The sequence below is a fragment of the Haliotis rubra genome, unplaced genomic scaffold (genome assembly GCF_003918875.1).
Source record: "Haliotis rubra isolate DU_JTF1 unplaced genomic scaffold, ASM391887v1 Scf310, whole genome shotgun sequence".
NCBI classification, from domain to species: domain Eukaryota; kingdom Metazoa; phylum Mollusca; class Gastropoda; order Lepetellida; family Haliotidae; genus Haliotis; species Haliotis rubra.
In genome coordinates this window covers 995,218-1,017,667 of record NW_025766981.1, presented here as the reverse complement: position 1 = coordinate 1,017,667, position 22,450 = coordinate 995,218, and the positions used below count along the sequence as shown (strand labels likewise).

Below are 22,450 nucleotides of genomic sequence, written 5' to 3'. Positions count from 1 at the left end.
GCCAAAACTCTCTTAGGAGTTTATTAGCTAATGCATTTATAATGCACCCATAGTACTAAGCTTAAGATATGATTAACTTAAGGTAAATATATAATAACAAACTCTGTAGAGTTGTTAACTTATATATTGTATGATGTAATAATCATAGTACTGTGATGATAAAAAGAACTTAAGCAAATTATATATAGCATGTAGCTATTTAGTACTGTTATAAGATAAGTAGAAATCTGTAAGATTGACTTATCTTCTCGAGGAACTGTCAACTGTTGTGCGAGGACCCTGGAACCCGAATTGGTGGATACCTGAGACGTCCTTGGCGGTGATATCTCTCAGATAATGGTTGGCAACCACCATATCGGATCTCCAGAAATAACCCTCCATAATTTCAAATAACATTTGTGTAGATCAATTGTAGAAGTTAGCGACTCTAATATCATGAGTATTAGAAGCTCATGGAGAGTCGGATCGGGTCCATCAGTCTTGTAGGCACATAGTATGACAGTTCTGATCCAAGGAGATGGTAGTACATGAGACTTCAGTCTGCGTAACTTGAATATAGAGGAAATAATCTGATGCATTTTTCCTCCTGTTTGGTTCGGTGGAGATAAATTTACAGTGCTCTTTGCTGGCCATCGTGATAGAATCATCGTATCATGAAGTCCAAGTATGTCATCAGGCGTGTTCATAAACCTCACTTGTGAGGTGTTGGAGCACCTATATACAGATCGAAGTTGGAGCGTGAAATTTCCGTTTAATCCTCCAATCAGAAAGCTTAGAAAGTAGGTTTACTAACCATCTAGTTGTGTTAGTAGTTTGATGATGAAATTCAGTTGTAGACTGAGACGCTGTGGATTTAGATCCACTTGTATTCGTCGTCTCAGGTAAATTCGCTCAAGAAGTCCTTGACGATGTAGGTACACAACCAGGTGTGTCTGTCCTCGTTGAACTTTATGTAAAAATCGCCTGACTGCCGTGCCTCGCCCTAACTTGACAGGAGGTCTCTAACCTGAAGAAAAGCAGCCCAATCATGAAGGTTCAGATTAACTGGACTGTAAGGAGGCTTGCTCGTTCACTGATATATAGTTGTCACTTGTAGCGTGAGTCTTGAACTGTGAACTAAGACCGACCTCTCGTGGAGTGCGTTGTCCATCATGGTCCAATCAGAACAAGGCATTTTGATTCTGTAGAATACCAGCTGTGATGTCACCCGGTGTAGCAGGAAAAAACCTTGTATAAAATCTTGCCGTCATTTATATTAGCATAATCGTCCAGTCTTCACCGTAGCTTTCGAAGTTACCGAAAGTGACCACGTGTTTTTGAGGGTTAATGGTAAACACTGTGAAACCTCCGGTAGCGAAATACCTCGCTCTGTAATATTAATGCTGGGTAGGTTATTTTCCTGGCTGTCGTGAAAGTAACTTCAGTTTTGAATATAATTCGACTTCCTTATATAAAGGTACAATAAACTTGCAAGTTGTCAGCTTGTAGACTGTATACATGAATGTATCGTCATAATTGTAGAATTAAAGCTGAACTTGTTGTACATATTACTTCTCAGAAACGTTGACGATTATGAGTTATACTTTCGCTGTAACAGGTTGCTGTTCAATTTCGATATTGAATTGTCTGCAGATCTGCGTAATGGTCGCGCATGTAGATAATCGTATCGTGAGTGTGGGATAGCATATTCTAGCAATCTATAACGGAAAGTTGATTTCTGTGAATATCTATGAAACGTCGTTGACTAATTAATATAGCGACGTTCTTGTGTTGTAAATAGCCTGTGCAATTGTCTTCGTAGGGCTTATAGACGGCATATGGCATACAGTTGATAGACACTTTATGCGATGTCTTGAACGGACTGACAGTAGCTATATATGACGAAAGTGGCTAGTATATGGAGACCTTGGAGATACTTCCTCGGTGAGCGCCGAGACTTCACGAAGCTCTCGAAGTATCCCTTCTAGATCTTCTGGGTGAAGCAGACTTGAGTGCCACTTAGCCTTAGCGACCTTCGCGAAGGATGTCGAATCAGAGCCCGATCAGTTTATATATATGTAATTTTAGAGTAAAATTGATATTTTATACTTATCCTGACTCATGCTTGCTTCGTGAACGACCTCTGTGTTCAACAGGATGTGGGTCGGCTGGCGCTACTCCTCCGGACGCGTCCTTGTAACTGGTGAGGCTCTAGTTCCTTCGCGAGGCTGCCTGGGACTTCCTTATCGAAGTGTCTAGAGTCCGATCAATATATGAGCGTTAGCTTCATACAGGGGTGTGGTTCTTGCTGGTTCTGCATAAGTAGAGCCGAGTAGATCATCCTATCATCTTCAGAAGTCGTGGTCACGAAATCTGGTGATAAGAATCTCATTGATCGTTCTAGATCTATTAAGGCCAAAGAACATACTGCCTCTGGCGTTTGAACTTACATGCCTTTATGGTAGGCTGTGTCCACATTCTGTGGCACCGCAGCAATCGGGTCGATCGGAGGTAGGGTGGCGGCGTTCTACATCGTCTTCCTTCATCAGGTATGTCGCGCTGAGTTGCCACTCTTGGGACGGTGAAGATAAATCTAGGTTGTTTACCATCCAATATCTTATCTCAGCGCCTGAGAAGATGATGTCTCCATCATCTTCTGTACCAGCATCGGTGATGAGAGGTTGATGCTCTTCTGATGGTGACCTGTGTGCTGCTATCTCTATGTCGGGTGACGCTGCCGATTATTGTGGTGACCTGGCGCAGGTGATCGACGTGGTGATATGCGTGGAGATCGTCGTGGTGAACGGCGTGGAGATCGATCTAGGTGATCTGCGTCTATGGGATGACCTTGAGTCCGCATCTGAGGATGAGGCCGAGGACGGTGACTATCTCTCCCGTCTTCGCGAAAGCCTTCGCGAAGACTGTACATCTGGGTCCTTCGTCGAGGTGGTCTGTGACTTCCTTCTCGAAGGCTGCTACGCTGACTGGGGGTGCCTCTGGGGTGTTGTCTGCGTTGCTCAGGCCCTGGGCTGGCTGCTTCTCCGTCTGTAGTGGCCCTCCATCATGGTCATGATCTGCCGCGAACAGCTTCGTCTGGGATGGTCTCGCGACGGAAGTGGTGGTGCCCTCTCTCTGCGATGACAGCTGCTGAGCCCTCAGGAAGTCGTCTGACATCAGTGTAGAGACATCAGGCTGCATGGCGATCTCTGCTGATGTCACTGGTCGCTTCTTGTGGCGTACGCCGGGGATGATGATCGGTTGATCATCGTAGAGGCCCAGTTCAGCGGCTGGAACAATCTCGGTTGAGAAAGTCCTAGTAGACTTCGTTGATTTCCCCTCAGAGGTCGACGCTGCCCTGGGGGTGTGAAGTCTGCGTTGAGATGCAGTAGAAGCCCTCTAGTCTTCGGCTGCGACGATGGGATGTCTGGGGAAGCAGGACGCTTCTTGGAGGCGGCGGACTACGCCCCACGCCTCTCCACCACTCTAGCGGAATACCAGGCGGGAGGGGGTCGACCAACAGCAGTAGACTGGCGAGGGTTCAGGTGTATCAGTCATGGCTAGACTCTGCATACTGTGACCTATCTGCTGCGGCGTCTCAAACATAAAGTATTTATTTATTAAAGGCAGAATTGGATAAATTAGTACCGCAACTGCCATTGAATAAAATGAACATGCGCCAGTACAACTAGGGCATATTAAATGCGGATCAGCAGCAGAATAAAAACGTAATCTGCAACAGTACAGAATTTTCATCAACGTAATCCACAGAACAAACATGGCGCCCCGTGAATAAAAACAGTAGAAACACCGACTAAATATCAATATATAATTGTTGAAGGATACTAGCTAAACCTCTATAGATGTCTATACATAAGGAAAAATTGTACTTATTTTGGGGGTTTTCTTGGCAAAATTTCACATCTTTTTTAAAGGATGACTAGTATGTTAGGAACATAAATTTCTTGGTGTCTTTAAGATAAATTCATTGATGACTTGGAACAAGCTTGTAGTGCTTATGAAATGTAACAGACAAAACCAACCTTGTGAAAAACATTGTTGATGAAAACAAGTGTTCCAGAATTGTTTGTGTTCGATTATGAGAAAACATGATCGATTGCTTGGTCGTTTAGTCACTGCGACCAATCTTCGATTATTTCAATTAATCGGACCACCACTATCTCACACCTCATCTTTTTCCAACTGGACAGTCACGGGCATCATTATTTGCACATGTAATTCTGATGTGAGTTATAGCAATTGACAATGATCACAGTGTTTGTTTTTCCACAAGTTCTAAACATTATCACAATTATTTCAAAGCTATTTTTGCTTCAATGCAATTTCAAAACTGAACAGCTAACACACAATTTAACTTCATTGAGCCACTAACTTCTGCTTAAATCTCTGACAAAACATTTAATTCTTGTAAGCACCACTTTCTCTATATACTATTCAGGACCTTGTCACATAATAAGTGTAATGACACAGCAATTCTAACTGCATAACTTTAACTGTTGTAGACAGTTCCAGTGAGAGTAGGGGCAGTGGGGTAGCCAGGTGGTTAAAGTGTTCGCTCGTCACGCCGAAGACCTGGGTTTGATTCCCTACATGGGTATAATGTGTGAAGCCCATTTCTGGTGTCCCCTGCCGTGATATTGCTGGAATATTGCTAAAAGTGGTGTAAAACCAAAACTAACTCACTCACTCCAGTGAGAGTATCACTACCAGGTAATGGGGTAATGTTATGAGTGAGTTCTGTGCATTATTCCAGGGGGACACCATGTGGGGAATAAAACTAGTTCTTTCTGTGACAGCAAACACTATAACCACTAGGCTACCCTGGCACCCACACAGGAAAAGGAGTGATTAAAACTTTACATCACATCGGCAATATTTCAGCCATATCGTGACGACCACAGAAAGAGGGAGGTAACAAGCTGTGAGTAAGTGCTTGTCATATACCACTCTACTATCCAGGCAGGACTTCACATAGTTTAATCATGCAAGGGTTTGAACTTGGATCATGAAGAGCCAACACCTTGACAAGGAAACACTTTTACCACTAGGCAACCCCACACTGAAGCCCATTTCTGGTGTCCCCGTGATATTGCTGGAATGTTGCTAAAAGTGGTGGAAAACCATACTCATTTACTCACTGCCCCACAGTGGTAGTGGACCGCCTCCGTGGTGTAGTAGTTAGAGCTTCCGCCCGGAGAGTGGAAGGTCGCGGGTTCGATCCCCGACCGCATCATACCAAAAGATGTTAAAATATGGTACTTGTTGGTCCCTGCCTGGTGCTCGGCATTAATGGGTACAAGGAGGACTGGTCGGCTCGGAGTCAGTATAATGTGTCTGAGTGGGGTATTCATGCTTCACTGCGGCATGGTATCTCAGTGGGCTAGCACTATAAAACCAGCTTAAGTCTGGGCTAGTACAAGCAGCCGCACATACACATACACACGCATGCACGTCGTCATATGAGCGAAATATTCTCAAGCACGACGTTAAACCCAATTTCACCTCACCTCACCTCACAGTGGTAGTGGAGTGTCAGTGAGTATGGGTTTACGCCACTTTTAGCAATATTCCAGCAATATCAAGGTGGAGGGGACACCAGAAATGGGCTTCACACATTGTACCCATGTGGGGGATAGAACCTGGATCCAAGCCATGACAAGTAAATGCTTTAACCACTCGGCCTTTCAACACCCAACACTGGTAATGCACACATCCAGTTGAGTAATTGACTACGTCACCTTGGCAAAGAATGCAACAACATGTGAGTCAGCTAATTGCAACTGTACTGCGTATTGCTGAAGGCAAACAAAGAGTCGTTACACGATGACATTCCTGAACAAAAACACCTCTGCACCACAGTCTCCACCCTGTGGGACATTATCAGATCACAGTGACATAGAAACTATCACCATGACAACTTCACATTGAAACTAGCTGTCTTTGCATTTACTTGCAACATAAAAACATCATTTTCTCAATAAAAATAAGGCATTAGTGTACCATCGTGTACTACCAATCAAGACACATTTCTTTGAGAGCATGACCCAAGTTAAGCCAACAAATCATGATGCAAGTTTCAGGATTGTGCAGCTAACTGTGCACCAGTATTTGGACACAAATAATACAACCATAAATCTGCAGGAAGTAGCTAAATTCGAATTACGTGTTTTCACATTTGCTCAAAACAATTCTATCTGTCATGGAAGTATATTTTACACGGATCCTTGTTCATCCATATTTGACACAGTCCTTACTATAATAACAATTAGCAGCATTGGAGAAGCCTAGTGGTTAAAGCGTTCGCTAGTCACACCGCAGACCTGGGTTCAATTTGCTATGTGGGTACAATGTATGAAGTCCATTTCTGGTGTTCCCTGCCGTGATATTGCTGGAATATTGCTAAAAGTGGTGTAAAACCATAACTAACTCACTCACTCCAGTGAGAGTATCACTACCAGGTAATGGGGTAATGTTATGAGTGAGTTCTGTGCATTATTCTAGGGGGACACCATGTTGGGAATCAAACTCTTTGCTACAAGAGTTGTAAAACCATATCCACATACTCACTCACTCACTCCTTCACTATTATAACAATTAACATGAGACCAGTATTTATAAAAATTATGTTTCAAATGTGTCTGGAAAACAGAAAAATGTCCTTTTAGACTAAATTTTGATGTGATATGTGATTTCTTTCTGTGCTTATAAATCATGGCATGATTAACAGCCCTCCTTCACAAGCACCTGTGTAACAGTCTAATTGATATTAAGAAAATAAATTCAGCACACAGAATGGCATACAACTAGACTAACAACTAGTCTCTGAAATGAACATATTTTACTGAAAACAGTTCATAGTAAAAAATATATATATATAATGAAAAGGAGCCCTGAAGCTGAGGAAATCTAGACTTGCCACATTTTCTAGACTTGTGTGGGCTTTCTTGGATATATTTGCTTCAGGGTCTGTACGAGAGACTAGGCATACAACATGACACTTCATGTACTGCCTTTCACAGAAAGATTACAAAGATGTTGTAAAAAGAACCACAATTTGAGATTGCTTTGCTTCTTCTTTCAAACAAATAGTCAATGGATCCAACAAGGCTGGTAAGCTATTATATTCTATGTAGTTTTCACAGATATTAACTTTTAATATGTACCTTCAACGGACAGTTGTAAAAACTAAAATCATGCATGCATTGGTATTCACGAAACAGTCAATACGGATTATGCATTAAGGATTACGCATTACAACCACAAATTACGTCGAGACTACCAAACATGGAATCCTAGCTTTCCATACAATCAGTTTCCAGTAATATCGGAGCAATGGACCAAACAACTTGACAGTCAGTTAAATCCGCTATTAACTCAGGTTGAAGAAATCATTGACAAAACATTTATTCATGATAAAATCATGCCAAAAATTATCTAATTTCACAGACTGTCTTTTGGGATGAGATGTGGGACAGTGTTTAGAGATAACGTAACGTTCCAATCTGCCTCATCCCTAGTTAATACCTTCATCAGTGAAGGAGCTGGATGTTACGGAGGGGAGAGCATTATACTTTCAAACAAGGTGATGAAGATGGCCATCATGGCAATTGCTCAGCAACAGGACTCCCCCATGAGGAATAGCTGATGTGATCAGCAAGTTTGCAATCGGTGCAATATAAAAAATGGAGCCTTTCAGAACTTTTTCCATTTTCATTACATTGAGGTTAATGGAATCATAAGCACCAGATTCTTTAGTAAAAAGAGGTAAATTTTCAGAGGATGGTTAAATTCTTTGAGGTAAGGGACCGTTCATAATTTATGGCCAGGGGGGTGATGATGATTTTTATGGAGAAGCATGTACAATGTGAATGACCCCCCCTAAAATTTATGTACAAAGTAAGTGACCCCCCCTGCATGTCATGTACAAAATCAATGACCCCCTCCCCCTTCCAATATTTTTTAAGCTTAATTTTTAAATATTTTTATGTACAAAACTGATGACCCCCTAGAAACGTGTACAAAATTGATGACCCCCTAATTGATGAATTCTTTCTCCCACCAGCCATAAATTATGAACGGTCCCTAATTGGTGTTGTATTTGAATCACAGACCCTTAACTGTTAACATAGAACCTTGCTTACAGTCCAATTTTCAACACTGAGGAGGTCTAGCAATATGACATTACCACATTTTGAGTGAACTGGGTTTAAACTACTGAGTAGGTGAGTGAGTTTTGTCTTATGTCGTTTCCCGCAATATCATGGTCTGGGACACCTGAAATTTGGCTTCGCACATTGTACCCATGTGAGGAATTGAAGCTGTCTTGGGCGTGACGATCGAACGCTTTAACCACTAGGCTACCCCACCACCCCGGGTTTAAACTAAGGCTGCACAAAGCCACAGTGTGGTGAATATGATATAAATCACGAATATTGTGTTATGAATACAAATATTGGGTAAAGAATACAATAACAACTCAGCAGTTGATGTATTGTTCAACCTACTTAGTGGAACAATTACAAAATAATTAATTGGCATATTTTTACCATATTGACCGTGTTACTTTATCATGAAAATGACAAATGACCACATTACCTTCAAATTTGATATATAAGACTGTTGACTTATGCTGCCTGTCTTGCAAATTGTCAACATTTTATCTACCTTGCTTTCATAAATAGCTCCTAAATTCAAGTAAAAACACTTCACTTAAAATAATTCATGAATATTCGATGCAATCACAAGCAATGAATTGAATTTATGAAGGGAGTGAGTGAGATTGGTTTTATCCTGCTTTTAGCAATATTCCATCAATATCACAGCAGGGGGACACGAGAAATGGGCTTCGCACATTGTATCCCGGTCTTCGGCGTGACAAGCAAATGCTTTAACCACTAGTTTAACCAAGAGTTTGAGTGAGTGAGTTAATTTTACACTGCACTCAGCAATATTCCATCGATATGGTGGCGGTCTGTAAGCAAATGAGTCTGGACCAGACATTCCAGTGATTAACAGCATGAGCATCGATTTACGCAACTGGTATATGACGACATGTGTCAACCAAGCCAGCAAGCCTGACCACCAGATCCCGTTAGTCGCCTCTTACGTCCAGCATGGGTTGCTGAAGATCAATTCTATCTTCACAGGGCCACAATGATAAGTGTTTGGCACGCTTAGACCACTCCAAAACTCGGTTTTAAAAGCATACTTAATGCGCTCTATCATGATGCATATTCTATTGACTGAACGTACTGCATCTCACGTCATCGTCTCTAACACAGACATCTCCATGAGATACTCTACAAATAGCTAGTTCCAACTATAGTCTGTTTGCAGTGAAAACGTACCCATGCATTTCACTTTAAACAAAAAAGTAAATCAAATAAAGTGAAATTAAGATTGCGAATTCTCATAATTTTACCTTGCCAATTGAACATTTGAATCTCAGAATTTTATTCATCTTAGGATAAAACTTGTTTAACAAACGATCATAGATTCAAATCACTATTATTGGTTTGTATTACAAGGGGGTAAGCGCAGTAGTTGGAACACTGAAACAAAATGCACATGCGGTACGTGATGAGCGTTAACTTAGACCAACCCTGCTTGTTCTAGGTGTTTCATTTAATGTGTGAACACCCTTGTAATACAAACCAATAATAGTGATTTGAATCTATGATCGTTTGTTAAACAACTTTTATCCTAAGTTTAATAAAATTCTGATATTTAAATGTTCAGTTGGCAAGGCAAAATTATGAGGATTCGCAATCTTAATTTCACTTTATTCGATTTACTTTCTTGTATAAAGTGAAATTCATCAGTACGTTTTCACTGCAAACAGACTATAGGTCTGTTAGTTTGAGATCAATTGTTTGAGAAAATGCCGTAATTGGACTAAATAACCCTTGGCTGGTGTCAAATTGAATGACATCAATTTGCTGGCTGTCAAATATCGGTTGCCATGTTGCTTGAAGCTAGAGAATACCTTGCAATAATCAAGTTACGTGGATTTAGTTATCAACTAATCACTAATAATCATGCTATATGGAGTTCTCATGAAAATGACTCACAGTTCCCGATATTTCCATGTCCATACAATATTACATAAACCATTTATAGTGAATAGTCTTTGACCGTCATTATATCCCACAGCGTTCTTTAATTGGAACATGCTTGTAGAGTGGCATGGCAACCGAAAACACAAGAAGAGTTCTCTCTGGGAGAAATAGCAGATGATGTTTTTAATGTATTGCCAGCTGATAGCCTTTCTGTGATCACCATCCATCAGTTACATAGAATGGTCATAAAATACCACTATCAAAAGAGTTATTGTGCCATTATGGTACGGTAGCCTATGATATGAGGCGTTAATCGCATAGTTCTCTTGATATCACATCATCAATCATGTCAAATAAATTTGCTTCATTTTTTTTATCTTCTACGATGATATGTACATAAAGGGCAGAGGTGGCTTAATAAACAAATACTACAAACTGAAATATCATTAACTGACAATGCATTACCATCTGATCATATTTGTTTATATTTATCAAGTTAATAAATACACGTATTGGCATGGATGCTTGTCATGTTTTTAATATATGTGTTTCTATTATGAGATTTTCATAAATCAATATTACTCATTTATGAATGTGTTTTTATTCTTGTCTCTAACATTGTCAGTGTATTACAGAGTCGGAGTGTGAGCCTTCAGAATCAGCCTGGTCACATACCCGGTATATAGAGAATCTCACCCTCGTGTCTTTTGATATCAAATATATCACCACGAGTTGATAAAGGTACAATGTTTTTACTTTTATCAAAGAGTTTTGATATATTTCAAAGTATATATCAAAAGACACGAGGGTGAGAAATCATAAAAAATCACTCTTCATTAGTTTTCAATGAAAAATGTACATCTCTTAACACTGAATTGCCATTAGATTTGCAGTGCAGCGATGTCATAGCATTGTGACGTCATCAAGTTCATGATGTCATAGCATTGTTAAGGTATTGTACAAAATCTACTGTCAAAATGATATCTCCTAGGAGATATCGTCTGATCTCACAGAAGCGATATGTCCTGTGGAACACAATTTTGGATGATATATTGTAGGTGTGATTGAGGTTGGGTACTACAGATTGTATAATGGGTAATATAACATGTAGAAACTAAATCAATTTGGAATTGTATGGTAAAGATGAGCCAGAACGAATCTCTACAATGCACAAAACTGTTTTTCACTTCAGGGGTGGAAAGTAACCCATTGCTCGACGCCTGAGTCCAGTGGTTTTTTCTGTCGGGCAAGCAAATTTGTATATCACACTGTACCGGTGTCCAGTTGATATTCCAATGTTAATTATGTTGTTTATTTAAAAATCAACAAGAAAACGCCGGTATAGTGGAAAAATTATCAGGGCAAGTGATTTTACATGTGCCACTGTACCGGAGTACACTAGCAATTTTAAAGTTATTTCCACCCCTGCACTTTACAGATTTTCTTGTGAATGTTACACATAAAAATGATCTCTTAAATCAGAATACACTGCTGGCCCGATGCTGGAAATGTATGGCAATGGAACCAGGACAAATCCACTCCATAATGCACAAACCTGTTTTCTTTCATATCACTTTTACATATTTTCTTGTGAACATTACAGAAAAAGCAACTATCATCGAAAATTTGAAAATTTTAGCAGTGTTCGAACAGAATTCATTCACTCATGCTCAATTTTGTGATTATCTCTATGGTCTAAGCTATATATACACAGACTTTCACCCACAACTGATTCTTCCTTCGTTATTAATTCGTTATTAATTAACAAAATGACATACTTACATCATGTAAATTATATAATTATGCTTCACCATATAAGTCATCATCACACCCCTTAGCCATAAATAATGAATGGTCCCTTATGGCCACAGTATGTAGGAAATAGTATCTGCATGGCCTAATATATTGCAATGCATATAGCCATAGGGATACCTGAATCAGAAAATATTCCAATACAGATTATTTGACAGCCCTAGTTTACGTGTTACCCTACCAAGTTTTCTGTCTTCACCATGTTCAAGATAAGTCCTGTCTGTTCATTAGTCAAAAAAGATATTGGTTCTGCATTAATGTGATACAGCACTGTAATTTCGTAACGTCATGATGTTGTTTTATGTTGTTTAACAATATGCCAGAAACAATTCCTTACATTGACTCTTTTTGAAACGGACATTTTCAACATTGACGCAAATATTGAGCCCAATGGCTAAATCGGCAATGAGATATAATGTAAATATAATACTCAATATTTTACTGATTCTATATCTAGCTTTAACACGGAAAGATTCATGTCAACAGTCTTGTGACGAGTCACACAACAGGAAACATAGACATATGCTTACAAACTGCAACCAAGATAAACTCTCCAATGGACCTCATACACTGCAGTGACAGAATAAAATGCTCAAGTACGTTATATCTGGAATGATATAATGGTATTATCAAGAAATACATCTTACCAAACAGGTCCACAATGTCTCTTACTCATCTTGCGATCTTGATGACAATACAATCAATACTTTCAAAGTGGCTCAGTAAAAATCTAATTAGGTCGGGCTGACCTCTCCATCGTTTAAGGAAATCCCAATTTCTACTTCAGCTGAAAAAACGCCATGTTCTTCATCCATGGTATCCAAAAAGATCAACTCTGGCTTCAGTTGATGTTAAAGCACTTGGAGTTATTGAGTTAGGCACATGAACGTTAGGTAGCGTAAGGCATCTGCGGAACATGGATGAGGCAACAAAGCAGGCTGAATCGGCTTCAGTGCAGTTTCAAGACAACATGGTGTTGTTATGACAGTGCTGTAGAAAATCCCTCGTGATTCCAGCTTGGTAACAGCGCAGGACGATGAAATAATGAGGCTGGCGACGTGATGCCACGATCACATGTCCACCGGAACAACACACATGCACTTACTGCACCTGGAACGACGGCTATTGTCTGCCATCATGCTAATGCACCTCCATCTTTATGAAGCATGGGAATAAAACAGTTCCGTCAGAAGGGTCTGAAGAGGTCATATCAATCACACAAAACCATCACTCCATAACCTCTATGATTCACGGTTCAGGCCATCAACACGGGAACTAGCACACAAGTCCTCGACCCTACATTCAGTGTAGATGAATCATTAATAGCAGACGGAACACAAATGCTGCCTAATAATTTTGTTTCAAGGGAACTCTGGAGTAGATGAAATTGATTATTTCTGTGAGGCGAGCTCAGTTGGCTGTTTGAGTGAGATGATGACAAACTACAGCACCGTTCAATGAAGGGATTCAGGGATTCGCAGGCTCATCAGCAAAACAAGCTATGGTCTGCCGCTAAGATACCAGCTGAGTGACTGACGCGAGGCTAAGATCCCAAACTCTTCACCTTAAACATAGATACCAGTCTTCCTTCAGCCCATTTCATACTGCTAGACAGCCTCAGCCATTGTGATATTTATACAGAGTAACATGAAAATGGCTTTCAGCTATATTCAATGCTGAATAGCTTCTATCACCCTGTCTCATCAAATTACCTCCCTGTCAAATCATCCGGTATTGGGAATTCCATCCACATCAATAACAAAATTACCCTGTGTTTCATTGTACAAACATTTTGAGGGAATACCAAAAGTTTAATCCCTCCTTTGAATTCGTAGGTCAATATTCAAAGCTAATTCGAAAATAGCACAAATTTCCCATACTAAAATACATTTTTCAGTTTGACCAAATATAGGCATCAGGTACTCAATAAATGCGGAAAAATCTTCTATAGCCCCAGAAACTCCTTTCTCATAATTAAACTATGTGTGTCTGAATATAATCCTTGAAAACAAATAACAGGATCCAGGCTCCATGCTGGTCTAAGCCAGTTCCCCAGAACTTCACTTACAAGACATAAATCAATTATTGGTGGGGGAGGGGGGACGTTTCGTTAATGACACTACAGACAGGGGGGAATCAATACACGGGGGAGAGGAGTTATCAGGACCGACAGCTGGGTGAAGATCAATCACACAGAGAGGAGTCTCATCATACACTCTGTTGTCATCAGCCAACTTCAGTGAGAGGGAGGAGGTATCGTGCTATAGTCACCAAAAACTTGGGCCTTCCTTTTTTATTTGTTGGCTTACGAGAAAAAATAAACACGAACCAATCTCCGTATATTTTTTAGTTTTTTAATGACACTGAGAGAAATTAGAGAATTGGGGTCTGAAGAATCAGGGAAAAACTGTACTATTTTCTTTTAGACATGTTAGACATTTTGTGAAATGAGAAAATGTAGTTTTCTTAAAACAGAATGAAGCCATATTGTGCAAACAAATGCAGGTCACTGAGAACACACCATGTGTCTCAATCCATCAAATATGAAAAGGTCATTGTGTTTTTACAAGTGTGATTATCAGGCTTGGCATTTATCATGTTAATCACATCAAAAACTAAGAAAGGGATTATTCATTTTTGTCACAATCATGACTTTTTTTTAGATGTAAGGATCCATATAAATATTATGATTTAAAAAGGTTCCTGCTGTATCACTGTAGTGAAGCAGACGCACATGTAATGGGAGCACTGAAAAGGGAGTCACTTACTGGTTTTCACAGCTTTCAGCAATAACAATGTTCGCGGAAGAAAAATAAACTTTGCGTTCCCAAAACACATAGCCCCAAGAATTTTGTGTGTGCATGCACTGCAGGTGCATGCCCGAGCCAGAAAGTGGCGAGGTTTCTAGGGGGGTGCGGGGTCCCATGTAAAATTTTGAAATTTAGATGCCATTTCCTTGCATTTTAGAGCATGTTGTCATCATTCGCAAGTCAAATTAGCTAAGAGAAACTTTATTGTATTTTGTTGTTTCCTTGGGCAAAATACATTTTTCGGTTACTTGTTCCCAGAACACAAATTGTGTTGCATGCAGAACACGGCAGGTAGAAAATATCGTGCATGAAATGTTGATTTATTTGCGTGAAACACGCAGTTTTTTGCGTTCATAAACGTGAACACTGAATAATCAAGCAACATCATGGTAAGGGACACCTGAAATGGGTACACATATTGTACCCATGTGAGGAATCAAACTGCAATGTTTTTCTTTCTGTGATATCAAACACTGTAACCACTAGGCTACCCCACCGCCCACAGAAAAAGGGAGGTAACTAGCTCTGAATAAGTATTTGCCATGCACCACTTTCCTATCAAGGCAAGAATCATGAAAGGACTTCACACATTTTAACCATGCAAGGTTTTGAACTTGGATCTTGAAGAATCAACGACTTAACTTCTGACCTACACCACATTTCCTTCAGTGAAGCTCATTGTCATCACTGTCATCACGGTCATCATATGACATTGCTGTGTATCATTTTTGTTGTTTAACGCCACACTCAGCAATATTTATTCAAGTGGTCTGTAAATAATTGTGTCTGCACCAGACAATCCAGTGATCAACAGATACATGGCATGTGTCCACCAAGTCAGCGAGTCTGACCAACTGATCGCCTCTTACGACAAGCATGGGTTGCTGAAGACCAATTCTAACCCGGATCTTCACGGGTCTCAATTTTACCGAATATATGATAAATAAAGGTATCTTGAGAAAGAGTCATGTCAATTACAATAATGAATGTGTAAAACAAAAAAATAGAATAAATTTGATTCAATTTACATTTTTAAACATTGTAAACTAGCAACAGTTCAAGAACACTTGAATATATCATTTGACAGAAGTATTGAACAGATCATTTTCACAACACACAACTCTGGATATTAGATATTGAAGCTGTAAAGCTAAATAACATGATACGTTGATGAATCAATACAGCCTTAGCACTGACAGAATGTTCTAATGGACATATTTTAACAAATACATGTATAGGCCTGAACACATATAAGCATTTGTATAGCAATTCTGTTGGTACACCAAACATCATTTCAGTGTATACACACGCCCAGTGGAATACAACATACGCACAGGAAGTCCTTTACCTCTGTCTGCCATAATGAGATAGCAATGTGCAGGTTTTATGGCCTAAACAAGGCAATCCCATGGGAAATCATAGTGCGACTACAAATTTGTCTCCCAACTGACAACCATCTTCTGTTTGTTTCGTTTGTATGTTGATTAACGGCCCACTCAGCAATATTCCAGCTATATGGAGGTGGTCCGTAAATATCTCAGTCTGGACCAGACAATCCGGTGATCATCTGCATGAGCATAGATCTGCGCAACTGGGATACGATGACATGTGTCAACCAAGTCCGCAAGCCTGAATGACCGATCCTGTTAGTTGCCTTACACACTATCCTCTGTACCTTCGGGACTTGCATTTACATCCTTCTCTAATCCATTTCCCTGGTTCTGGCAATCAGGCATTACCTACCCTTGATTTGAATTTGCATATTTTACCAACCAAACAAACATCATGATGAGGAAAATGGAACCGGGGAAAGTTTGACTTAAGACCACCATTTTTAACAGACATGAAGGAATCCTTTCCATTAAAAAGTGTTGCTGAAGGCTGCCTTTGTGTGTCAGTTTTTAAAGTTGAATTTCTCACTGATGCTATCAAAAATCAATGGGACTGGTTGCTGTATTAATGAGGATACCGAATGCCTCATATTATGATCGGTCCGTTAGACTGAGTAGCGTAGCTAATCAAACTTGCTGATGAAAATCAAGAGCAGGTAATTTGAGGTTGCTGGGATCACTAGAACAGATCCAGGAGTTAGTTTAGGTTTACCGAAATGAAAGCCATGAGGATGACTGGCAATGCCTTCAGATTTCTATAAGTCATTTCATGAGCATTTTGACAGAATGACCTTCAAATGACCTTGACATCGGACACAATCACACATGGACAAGCCTTTTTATTATTAAATACACATTGTGTGACCTTGACTTTCTGAGTCTTTGCCAGTCACCATAAACACTTGTGACAACATCATGGGTTGCAAACATAGGCATGGTTGGGGTGTCTCAAATATGAAATCTCCTAACTGTCAAGCTTTAGAAACACATGTCAGAAAAAATCCCAAAAGATAGTGAGTGGCAGCTGTATTAAATCATAACCATGTGGATAGAAAACCTGTTGTGACTTGTGATAAATTCAGTCACGCACATTCAGCTGTCCCTTTAACAGTGAGTGACAGCACTGAGCAAAAATCAATGCTTTGAATTGTGCTGATGTTACTTCCTGGAGCATCATCTCTATAAAGAAGGATGGCTAAGTCAGTGATGCAGACAGTTCACATTCACCACATCTGTTACATCAACAAGCACAGGTACAGTTTTAACAGGGATAACACAATTCCACTTTTTGTTCAATATTTGTACAGCAGGACAAACTCATAGCAATGCAGTGTACTCAATAACTTACTTCGGGAACTTTTAAAGTGATAGGGGTTATAGTGGGTGAGTGAGTGAGTGAGTTTTACGCCGGACTTCGCACATAGCAATAATCCAGCTATATGGCGGCGGTCTGTAAATAATCGAATCTGGACCAGACAATCCAGTGATCAACAGCATGAGCATCGATTTGCACAATTGGGAACCGATGACATGTGTCAACCAAGTCAGCGAGTCTAACCACCAGATCCCGTTAGTCGCCTCTTACAACAAGCATGGGTTACTGAAGATCAATATTCTAACCTGGACCTTCACGGGTGGCATGGTGGGCGAGCTGTCTAAGGTGCCACGCTAGTAGTAGTAAGCGAAAGGTGCCTGGATCGATCCCCACTTGTGACCGGGTGTAAAAACCTTGGAGCAGGCTCTTTCAGTGTTGTCACAACCCCTAGTGTGTAGTACACAACCCTGTGCACTTGAAAGAACCCACTCCTACGACGGTATGTGACCAGATGGTGGACACACAAACATGTGCAGTATCACTGGACAAAATAATGTGACTGTGTGTCCCAGTTCACCCAGCTGCAAATGGGAACCTTGTGAGGGTGAGGCTGTGTGATAACTCGCTGCGCCTAACAGGCTGCATGAGTTGAATATTCCCCAGGAAGTTGAGTCGGTTAAACAAATGCCAGAAAAATAAGACATCCGTTGATCAAGGGAACACTTAAGCGCCTTGAGCATGTACTAGTTGCATGGATATGAGCGCATTATAAACATCCTATAATATCATATCCCAGCTAATGGCTGGTTAGGACATATATCTTGATAATATACCTCATACGATTTGCAGTGTTTTTGTTAAAGGGCAAGTTTAAGGGGAATAAGCTGGAAAAAATGAATGCTAACATTCTCTTCTTTCATGATGCTATTTCATAAAAAGGAAGAAATAATATACAAAATCTTGTTTTGAATGTTTCGGGATGAGAGGCAAGATTCGCTGGCTGGAATATGTAGAAAGATAATATAATGATGATAGGTTTATCTGTATTATAAATGTGTGTTTGTCATTGTCAATACAATTCAATCATACTGACAACGATAGGCGAGCATCAGAACTGAAAAGTCAAAGAGATCTTTGACCATGACTAAGCTACGCAAAGCCAATCACTTTACAATAGCAATACCTGCATACATGAACATAACTAATGTATTGCATACTACCAATACATATGACCACAAACACATTAAGGGGCGGTGGGGTAGCCTACAGTGTTTGCCCTGGGCATAAAAATTTAGGAGTCATCATGACTCCCTGATGTCATGAGAGGTGAGGTGAGGTGAAATTGGGTTTAACGTCGTGCTTGAGAATATTTCGCTCATATGACGACGTGCATGTGTGTGTATGTGTATGTGCTGCAGCTTGTACTAGCCCAGACTGAAGCTGGTTTTATAGTGCTAGCCCACTGAGATACCATGCCGCAGTGAAGCATGAATACCCCACTCAGACACATTATACTGACTCCGAGCTGACCAGTCCTTGTTGTACCCATTAATGCCGAGCACCAGGCAGGGACCAACAAGTACCATATTTAAACGTCTTTTGGTTTGACGCGGTAGGGGATCGAAACCGCGACCTTCCTGTCTCCGGGCGGACGCTCTAACCACTACACCACGGAGGCGGTGATGTCATGAGAGGGAGTCATGGACATGTTTTTGGGAGTCATCAAGACATCAACTGTCATTGTTTCACAACTACAAAAACAAGGTAAGGCAGGTCAGGTATTTAATCAGCACTGTGCAGTTAACTGGCAAACATTTAGTTTTGGAAGCTTAGATTATCTGAACTAAGGGCCCAGTAGCATTGCATCAACAATGACGCAAGCTTCGAAATTCTCTCCGTATTTGAGATAATTTGTGTGTCAAATATCCAGGTATTCTGCATCATGGCAAACACTGTAGCCTAGTGGTGAAAGCATTCACTTGTCATGCTGAATACCTATGTTTAACTCCCCATACGGGTACAATGTGTTAAGTCCATTCCTACTGTCCTCTTGTTGTCGGGGGGCTGTGGGGTAGCCTGGTGGTGAAAGCGTTCACTTGTCATGCTGAATACCTATGGTACAATGTGTTAAGTCCATTCCTAATGTCCTCTTGTTGTCGGGGGGCAGTGGGGTAGCCTAGTGGTTAAAGCGTTGGCTAGTCACGCCGAAGACCCGGGTTCGAATCCCGACATGGGTACAATGAGTGAAGCCCATTTCTGGTGTTCCCTGCCGTGATATTGCTGGAATATTGCTACAAGAGTTGTAAAACCATACTCACATACTCACTCACTCACTATTATAACAATTAACATGACACCAGTATTTTTAAAAATTATGTTTCAAATGTGTCTGGAAAACAGAAAAATGTCCTCTTAGACTAAATTTTGATGTGATATGTGATTTCTTTCTGTGCTTATAAATCACAGCATGATTACAAACCCTCCTTCTCAAGCACCATTCTGTGTAACAGTCTAATTCTGTGTAGTCAGTCAGTCTTGTTGTTGGAATATTGCAAAAAGCAGCAGTAAACCATCTTCACTCACATGAACATCAAACATGTCAAAAAGTTCTCCAAATTTGTTTGATCATGTCGAGCTGTAAATGATGATCATGGGTGACAAGTAAATAAGTCATGACGTAAGTCGCAATGAGGTTGCATCATGGACACAGCAGGTACTATTTTCTTGTACCTTCCATCATTAGAGCAATCCTTTGTGTACCTTGCTGACGCTCGTCTCATTACAGTTCTTGCTGAAGGCATGGAGCAAGTGAACAAAATGGATTTAATGCTGCTTTGAACAATGTTCCAATTAAGTCACAGCTCGTCAGCTTTAAGTTGCACTAAAGCTTGTGGTGATGCAAGTCTCAAATGTTTGATTTCTAGGATGAAAGGAACCAGGATGTTTACCATTTTGATGGTGGTCACAAGTCCAGGTGTAGTGCTGACAAACCACATGCTTTCTTGAGTGAGTGAGTGAATTCAGTTTTATGCCACTTTTAGCAATATTCCAGCAATATCACGGCGGGGGACACCAGAAATGAGCTTCACACATTGTACCCTCGTGGGGAATCAAATGCGGGTCTTCGGCGTGATGAGCAAACGCATGAACATGATTAACCACAAGGCTACCTCATCGCCCCAAACTTTTTTGACAAGGGCAAATCGGGACTTTAACAGACAACAGGCTTCTGGCACACAAAAGAGATTTTGCTTGTTTTGTTTCTTCACTGGTTTGTTGTCAGGTTTGTTGTTGAACGATTTACAGGGATTTACAAATTCCCTGCGTCCTATACTCATAAAAATTGACAATGGATGCAACAAAATTTATTAGAGCGTCCACGGGGACTCAGAAAATATCCAAATACAGTTTTGTAAAAATTCCAATCAAGTGACAATAAGTTATCACAATATCACTACTTCTAGCTGGGTTATAGTATTATTTGCAATTTAATTACTGTAACAATGTGATGATCATGATACACAATTCACTAACAGTATTAATGATAATATTTAAGTGTCTGGGACCCCTATATTGTTGTCCAGGACCTCTGAAAATTAAGAGTATGAGTCCCAGGGATACATACAGTCCTCACATACAGGACTCCATGTAAATCCCTGCTCAGCAATATGCCAGTTATATGGTTGCAGTCTGTAAATAATCGAGTCTAGACTAGACAGTCCAGAGATCAACATCACGAGCATCGGTCTACATTATTGGGATACGCTGACACGTGTCAACCAAGTCAGCAAGTCTGACCACCTGATCTCGTTAGTTGCCTCTTATGACAAGTAGGGTTGGGTATTGCCAAAATTTTCATATTGCGATATATTGTGACATGTGTTGGCCTACTGCAATATGTATTGGAATATATTGTGAAAGTGTAACACATGGATTAAGGTATTGAAATTACTGTTTCCTTTCTTTTGAAACGATGCCACTGGCCACTGTCAGGACTCAGATGTGATTGTACAAGAGATCAATTGAAAATGTTTCCAAATTAAAGACTTTGCTCTAAAGTTTGGAACTCGAGAAAAAGCGTCAGTCACTCTGCAACGGCGTCCGCCATTCTGGTTTGTTTATCCTTACACCGATGCCGGTACCACTACCAATCTACTTTTTTATTTAAATGGTTTAGAAATCACACAAATGCAATTATATGACCAATAAATATTCTCAAAACTATTAATGTATAATAATATCAAGGAAATATAAATGGCATTAGTAGTTTTGACTACATGACGAAAATTACTGATCGTATCAGGAGAACCGGTTCGTGAAAAGTGTACCGCAATATATCGTATTGTGATGTTCGAATTGCAATATACCGGTTAACCGGTATTATCGCCCAACCCTAATGACAAGCATTGGTTGCGGAAGACCCGTTCTAACTCGAATATTCATGGGTGACATAACAGGGCAGTAAATGAGGCACCTTAAAAGACAACAGGTTTACCTGTACAGTCCGTTTGGGTTCAAATGAGAACAATGAATGATTAAATAACTTGAAATAGGGATAAGTGCACGAAACATAAATAAGACACAGCTGTTTGCCACCCCTCGATGTGAAGCGTGAAAATAGAACAATATTCCATGATAGTTTCTCAAACAACTTTTTCTATGATTGATCATAAAATATCACATTTCAGATCATGTTGAATACAGAGGTTTCAGGACCATGTGTCTTATTTATGTTTTGTGCACTTATCCCTATTTCGAGATATTTAATCATTCATCGTTCTCATTAAACCGAAACCGACTGTAGATGCTGTACAATCATAATGTTTCTTACCTTGAACCATTGCTGAAACAGGTCTGACAAGCACATCCACAATCCTGAAAACACAAACATGATCTTTTGACCAATACCGAAAAGAGGGGAAAGATGACTTTGATTTGTGTCCTCCTCAGAGTGACATCGTGTTGGAGACACGACTTATACAAAATGTCAAAATCTGACTTGTCCATATGGAGAAAATTCTTCAATGACCTTGGATCCCCCTGTTCACACTCTCGAAAAAAGAAAAT

At 40.2% G+C, this 22,450-nt stretch overlaps 1 protein-coding gene across 2 annotated transcripts in view; it reads right to left on the bottom strand.

The window, feature by feature from the left end:
• Positions 1 to 22,450, bottom strand: part of LOC124283193 (tight junction-associated protein 1-like) — a 38,123-nt gene that overhangs the window by 15,353 nt on the left and 320 nt on the right. The window contains exon 2 of one of the 2 annotated variants that reach the window (XM_046719225.1): positions 22,215 to 22,258. In XM_046719225.1, coding sequence (XP_046575181.1) covers positions 22,215 to 22,258 — 44 coding nt within the window. Of the gene's footprint in view, positions 1 to 12,514; positions 13,239 to 22,214; positions 22,259 to 22,450 lie in introns of those variants that run through there. The other variant, XM_046719226.1, reaches the window with a different exon arrangement.